General features: G+C 40.9%; 1 protein-coding gene across 1 annotated transcript in view; it reads right to left on the reverse strand.

The window, feature by feature from the left end:
• Positions 1 to 7,500, reverse strand: part of cers1 (ceramide synthase 1) — a gene marked incomplete at its 5' end in the record, with an annotated part of 45,518 nt that overhangs the window by 5,379 nt on the left and 32,639 nt on the right. Inside the window, 2 exons of the mRNA XM_079999181.1 lie at positions 616 to 796; positions 3,223 to 3,382. Of these exons, the coding sequence (XP_079855307.1) occupies positions 616 to 796; positions 3,223 to 3,382 (341 nt within the window). The remainder of the gene's footprint in view (positions 1 to 615; positions 797 to 3,222; positions 3,383 to 7,500) is intronic.

A 7,500-nucleotide genomic window follows, 5' to 3' on the forward strand; every position in this document is an offset into this window, starting at 1 on the left:
CACACAAAACTCTGAATCAATATGTGTGTTCAAATGCTCCTTGTTTCAGAGGTGATCCATTTCATTTCATTTGCCATTTGATTGCAGCAGGTGAAGGCATTGAAGTGTTCTGTGCTGTCGCTCAACACGTCGTTTCCTGTTCCTGTTTCTTTTTTTGTGCTCGTTCTGGAAAAATGTATTAGTCATGAGATTCAAAATATACTGTAAGTGTGTGAGACATTTGTGTGATAATGTACCGATGAACTTTCCATGTATGCAGGACTCAGAAATCAGTCTGAATGAAATCATTAAATCAATAAGTAAATGTACTATTTAAATTTGGATATATTCCAGGGATATATTGCAATTATTGTTATACCTGTTATTGGTTGATGCTTGTGAAAAGTGTCCTTTTATTATTAAGCCTATGAGTATGATAAAGGGCATTTGTAACAGTTTGGAGTTTTAGTGAATGCAGAGGTATCATTGTGAAAATGGTGATTATGATGCAACTATTTAAACTACTTGAATCTGAGAGAGAGGGAGATAGAGAGAGAGAGAGGGAAATAGAGAGAGAGAGAGAGAGAGAGAGAGAGAGAGAGAGAGAGAGAGAGAGAGAGAGAGGGAGAGAGCTACCTGAAGGCGTAGGAGAAGGAGATGAGGGCCAGAGTGATGACGTGGTGCACCACCATCACAGTGGAGTCCTTCCTCCAGGCATCCATGTAGACGGTGGCGTAGATGGAGTGTCCGTAGAAGCTTCCCTGGATCAGGTAGGCAATGGCGATGTCTGTGGGCACCGTCATCCCGCTCTTCCAGTCTGGGAAGAGAAGACATTGAGGATTAGGGCCGAATTTACAACCAAAACACTGAATTGAGCATATAAGTACACCTTCCTCTGAATTTCAACTGAATTTCAATTGACTTTCCTGTGTTTGGATTTGGATTAATAAAGTGTAATCTTATCTTATATTAGTTGTGGTGACTGATATCAAATAAACAGAAAGAATTACGAAAATATTTATTATTTTTAGAATTAATGAGAATTGCTTGGCGTACTTCAAGATGAATAATTTGAGACCAATAATTCCAGAGAATTCATAATTGGAAATCATTTGCTGAGGAATGAAAGGATCACGGTCATTCCAAACCGTGATCCTTCAAGGTCGAAATTGTTCCAAAACTGAAATTAAGTATAATATATACTTATTTTTATGAAATACATTTTGCTCATGTGGTTAATATTACTATTTGATTGCCTTCTATTAATGTGAAGGACTTTGAGTTGCACATTGTGTATGAATGATGCTCTAAAAATTATATACACGTATTAAGTGGAAACACACACACAGACATGAATAGGCTGCTTAGATAGTATGCGCCGGGGAACTGGAGTGGATGGAGAATCGGGCGGAGGTCTTCTGAATACAGCAAATGTCTGCTCAATCTTCCGGCGTTGCTTGTCAGTTGGACAGATGTTTGGGCGGAAACTTTCTCCCAGGTCTTAAGAGTGACTTGTGTCCCGGGAAAGATGGGATTGCGTAATGTTTATTGATTGACCTTCCGTCATTCAGCGGCGTTCTGTCAACATTGAGACAGCGGGGGAGGGAAGGCTTCCGACCGCACCACAGGGCAGCTTCAGTGCAGAGCCCTATGGAAATTAAACCCCCACCCCACACAGTCGATTTCTATGGGATCGTTTTGGTTAAAGTGCTTTCCAAGCTGTGTCTCACCTGCTTTCATTGCTTTCATTTATCTTAATTTCACACATTTGCTTGACCAACTCTCTCTCTCTCTCTCTCTCTCTCTCTCTCTCTCTCTCTCTCTCTCTCTCTCTCTCTCTCATCTCTCGCTAGACCCTGGTCACGTTAGGCTGCTCCTCCCCACGTCTTGGGCTGATGGGTATTAGAGCCGATGTTGCTTTTAAAAAGGAACCTCGCCCTGTCGGCTAGAGTTGGACCGGAGCCGTGACACCTCAGAGTCTGATGGAATGAGCTGAGCAGCAGTAGGAAAAAAAAAAAAAAGAAGCCATCAGCGGCAGAGTGGCTCTTCGTCACGCAGTTACTCTACATCTCTACCCTGTGAGCTACTCTACCATCATGAAAACTGTCTTCTAATTGTTATGGTAGAAAGCAGGAGGCAGTGAGTGTCAGTGGGAGTGAGTGGGAGTGAAAAAAAAAACAAAAATTCTCTCTGTCAACTGTCGATTTCTCTTTTCTCTTGCCTTGTGGTGACAGAAATTCAATAGATCTTAAAAGGTTCTGATCTAGCACTCTTGAAGAAAGAGCAGTTAATGGCCGTTCACAGTTCAGGGTGCGGCCTTTTGGGATGGTGGAATGTATATGATAAAAAAGAGCAAACGACATCTGACTGAATAAGAGGTGAAGGATCGTGTGTGCAGATAAACTGTCATAAGATAACTCACATGAATGGTTTAGAAAATGTTTGTATATGTGTGTGTGTGTGTGTGTGTGTGTGTGTGTTGTCCGTGTGTGAACCCATAGATGCGTTTAAAGGTTTTCTTCCTGATAGTGGGAGTAGGGCAAAGGTAGAACCATAATCAAACTTGTCTTCTCCAAACACAAACCATGTAAATCTCCACTGAAAACACAAACTCAGCTTGTATCGTAAAAAGAGAAAATGGTCATTTGAAGAGCAAATCTTCTTGTTAGTGCAACGAATAGTTCATATAACGATAACTAGTTACAACTATAGTAGTTTATATAAATACAGGTAGACTGTATGACTGGAGGATGAGATAATGCTTTGATCTCTCAGCAAAAAGCTAAATCTGAGGTCTGCAGGGTGCGTCTTTAATTCAAAACCGACTCCTGGAAGCTTTGTGTTACAAGCTGGAGCAATAGCTCACTGATCACAACATAAATATTTCATGGAATATTTTACATTCAAGGCAATTATGCGTGATTGGAGCTGTATATTATATTCAAGGAAGGTCTCTATATTGAATCTAATGCATGAGTGATCGAATAAGGAATGAATGGATGGGATGGATGTTATGGTTGATTGATTAATCATCCTTTAAAAGGTGAATTCAGGAAGTGCGTTTTCAATGTGGAGGTTCTCGTATACAGCACACACTCCTCCACACTGAGGACTCATTTGTGGGTTTTCTCATCAAGTAAACTGCGGCGTCAGTTTGACTGGAGACTAATCAGTGCAGTCTGAATTGAAGTGGAGAGGAATATAATGACTCATGGTTTGATGTCATGCCGGGTCACTCCTCACCGTAGAAGACGGAGGGCGGGTCGTGGAAGAAGGAATAGGAAGTGAAGAAGAGCAGGTAGGTGCTGTAGGACCACGACATGGTGTAGAAGACCAGCTTCCACGCGCTCTCCGGCATCTTGGCCGCATCCTTGGGCTGGAGCCTGCATCGCTCAGCCAGAGGCTAGGGGAGATGGAGAGAGAGAAGGTCAGACAGAACAGCAGGCTCATCATTAAAAGCCAAACGGAGAACAATCCTTGGCTGTGTTGGTGTTTTTGGCCGCTGTCAGGGCTCAAAGACAGTGACCTTATTTCAAAGTTAAAGTCAAAGTGAAATGCTGTGATGAAGTGAATGGCACTTGTTTATTGAAGTGCATTTTTCCAAAATGCTTCATGTAACTAGGTAAGTATTAAAAATCTCTCTCTATGATTTCAAATGGCAATCCATACAATTATGTTGAGTGGATCACACTACAAGAATTCCATTTGAAACTTTCTTGAATGTTTGCCTTCTTCTGATCAAATGATTTGGGTTTGTTTTCTTCTTGGTGACTTGATGTTGTTCATTTTAATTGATTCATTGGAATGATCTTTCAAACAGCATTGTCTAGGATTTCTGGTGTAGAATAGCATGAAATTATACTGTGAGATACTGTGTTAGCCCCCTGTCGCCAAGTGGTCGGTAAGTGCGGTGTGGTGGTTGGTATTTCCTCCATGAAAATATAAAAATCAAACATTTGAGGAGAGGAGGATTGAGAGACTCTGTGTGCTGCTGTGGGTGGGGCCTGAAACATGTCACATTTACTGTACCAAACCATACGTAACCCCATTTGGAGTCCCGAAAAATAAATCTTCCAATCTTAAAATTTAAAATCTTCCCCTCCCAATTGCAGAAACGTATTTCAGCCTTGAGGCAAGATGTTTTTTGTATCTTCAGCTGGAAGTACAATGTGGGTATGAATAAATGATTGATTTGCGTGTCAATTGACACTCAGGCGATCCATAACTAATACAATATTATACATTGCTTTAAACAAAATCGACTCGAAAAATATGTAATTACACTCAGACTTTTTTCATTTTTTTTCAAATTTTCACACACTGCAGCTTGAGAAAAAATGCTTTACATGCTGATATACAGTGATCAGCCACAACATTAAAACCACTGAGAGGTGAAGTGAATAACATTGCTCATCTCATTCCAATGATAAGGGTGGGAAATATTAGGCAGCAAGTGAACAGTCTGTTCTTGAAGTTGATGTGTTGGAAGCAGGAAAAACGGGCAAGTGTAAGAATCTGAGCAACTTTGACAAGGGGCAAATTGTGATGGCTAGACGACTAGGTCAGAGCATCTCCAAAACGGCAGGTCTTGTGGGGTGTTCCTAGTATGCAGTGGTTAGTACTTACTAAAGGTCCAAGGAAGGACAACTGGTGAACAGGTGACAGGGTCAAGGGCGCCCATAGGCTCATTGATGCACTTGCGAGGCAAAGTCTAGCCCGTCTGGTTCGATCCCACAGAAGAGCTACTGTAGCACAAATTTCTGAAAAAGTTAATGCCTGGTCTGATGAATCACGTTTTCTACTACATCATGTGGATGGCCGGGGTTAGGGTCCGATCCGATGGAGCATCTGTGGGATGTTCTGGAAGAACAAACCCGATCCATGGTCCCCATGGAACCCACCTCATGGGCCCCGCCACACAACTTCCAGGACTTAAAGAATCTGTTTCTAACGTCTAGGTGCTAGATACCACAGGACACCTTCAGAGGTCTTGTGGAGTCCATGCCCCGATGTGTCAGAGCTGTTTTGGAGGCACAAGGGGAAGCTACACAATATTAGTGGTTATTCGTGGAGTTGTTATTGTTGTGGCTCATTGGTCTATACAGTACATGTCGATGGACTCCTACTGTCCTCCTGCCAGTCAACCAAAGCTGAAATGGATTGAGTTAAACTCCAGATTCAGGCCTGCCAACCTTGGGAAAATATTTTCAGTACCACAATAGTGTAACAGGGAGTCTCCGTGGTGTTTGAGTTTCTGCAGCTAAATGACTCCATCAGTTATTCATCCCGTAGCCGTCTCGTAACGAAGCTAATCACATCGCATGCAAGCTACCACGGGTAACTACATACAGTACACAAATTTATATCATTAGGATATACCCCTTGAAATGTATCATCTCGTAAAGTTACCGAACATGTTTACCAACGAGAGATGCACCGATCGCAATTTTCTTGGCTGACTCCTATTTCAGATTTTTTTTAAGTCAATGACAAATACATTGCATGACCTGATCACTGTCACGTGATAGGACAGCTGCGTATCAGTGGATTTTGAGTGAAAGATGAGGGAGGATATACAGAACCACAGGGCGTAGCATCTGGTCCAATTAGAGGGATGTTGTCGAAATACCCAATAAATGTACGGTATTGTTTTGTATTGATTGATTGATTGGTTGCCCTCATTAAATTACAATTTTATATATATACTTTTTTTTGTGTAGTTTCAGTTGCCATTTTGTACCTGCAAATTTTGACGAAGAATTGCGTAGTTGGTACACAAAATGCGTGTATGTTGACAGGTTTGCAGATTACATCACAATAATACGAAATAGAGGCCACGCTGAGCTTATGACTTTAAATCAACAATGAGATAATTCTGTATGTGTCACTCACACCCATACAAGTACAAATTTTTTGCACTGGCCCTCCCGCAATGAAAACACACACACACACACACACACACACACACACACACGTGCATGCGCACACACACATACACAGCATACACACTATCAAAGAAGGCTGCATCACAGACATGTGATGCCCATATACAGTTGTGCTGTGAAAGTAGAAATAGAGGAAGTGAAAAAGGAGCTCAGTGATTCGTTTAAACAGTGAACCTGTTTAACCTGATACCGAAAAAATGCATTATAATAACAAACATATGGACTTTTAATAAATAGATATTGTTATATCTGCTTAAATATCTGTACATCATATCTTGTTATGCTAAATTTAAAACACAAAATGTGCATCATGATATGGACACAGTGCCAGAAAAGATGATTAAGAATAATATAATTCAATAATAATGAATGATCACCCAGCCTTGAAATGGACTGTGAAGTGAATTTGAATGGCTGCAGAATCGCAAAACCTCCTGACTTGGCACCAAAGAATTCTGATAGTGGCCCATTGCTAGTGGAAAAGACACGGGCAAAGGTTGCCTTATGTTTTATGTGTGTGTGTTTGTGTGTGTGTGTGTGTGTGTGTGTGTGTGTGTGTGTGTGTGTGTGTGTGTGTGTGTGTGTGTGTGCGCGCGCGCACCCTGGACAGACAGTTAACCCTAACGTGGAATTATATAGCAAGGTTCAGGCATGTAGAGACACACAAGATTGACAACAAGCGTGTGGTGTCGAATAGGGAAGAGAGGCATGTGGCTCGGGTCAAAGATTCTGTGACCTTCAAAAGCACATTTTTATTCTTAAGTTATTTCTCTCATCAGCGATAATTAAAGTCCAAATGAAATTCAAATGCGTTTTTGTTAAAGAATTCAAACATATCTGCCTGTATATAGTCTCGCATTACAATTTCATTTTTCTGCAATGATAGCGCCACCCATATTGCCATTTTCTAGTAGTTGTGGATATTGGTACAGACTGCTGCTTTGGGTGCTAATGACCTTATTGTAAATATCAACCATTGACATTATTTTATTTCTGCAAATCTCATGATAGGTGCTTCCTGATGTGAAAGGTGTAATGGGATTGTGGGATCATGTAAGTGCCTGATATCTTGGATGGATCATAAAATCTGTTGCCTTGTACTAGGGACTTGAATTATCCTTAGCATTATCCGAAGAAACATAGCTGACAGCGCGTCTCCATGGCAACGTCGGCTTTCATCTGTCACTCAAACTAAATGACGGCAAATGGACGGCTTGAGAATGGGCTCCATTTTCACATCCATTGAAAGTAAAGTTTTACACCTTCTTGATTACACATATTTTTGGTTAATGTTATTTACTATATTTATTTACATTCCCTTGGACTTTAAAGATGTCTTTCTGGTACAGTGGTACCTCAACTTACGATTGTAATTCGTTCTATAAGAACGGTCGTATGTTAAAACAGTCGTATGTCGAAGCAATTTTTCCCATATCCACCACGCTCATATTTTTCTATGATTTCCTTCTTAGTTTCAATGGGAATTATTGCCTTTTTCTTTTCCCATCATCCTTCTTCTTAGGACTCATCATGAAGGGTGAAAATAAACAAAATACACAGCAGAAACACAGTAAAT

The sequence above is a fragment of the Zeus faber genome (assembly GCF_960531495.2).
Source record: "Zeus faber genome assembly, chromosome: 1".
Lineage (NCBI taxonomy): Eukaryota > Metazoa > Chordata > Actinopteri > Zeiformes > Zeidae > Zeus > Zeus faber.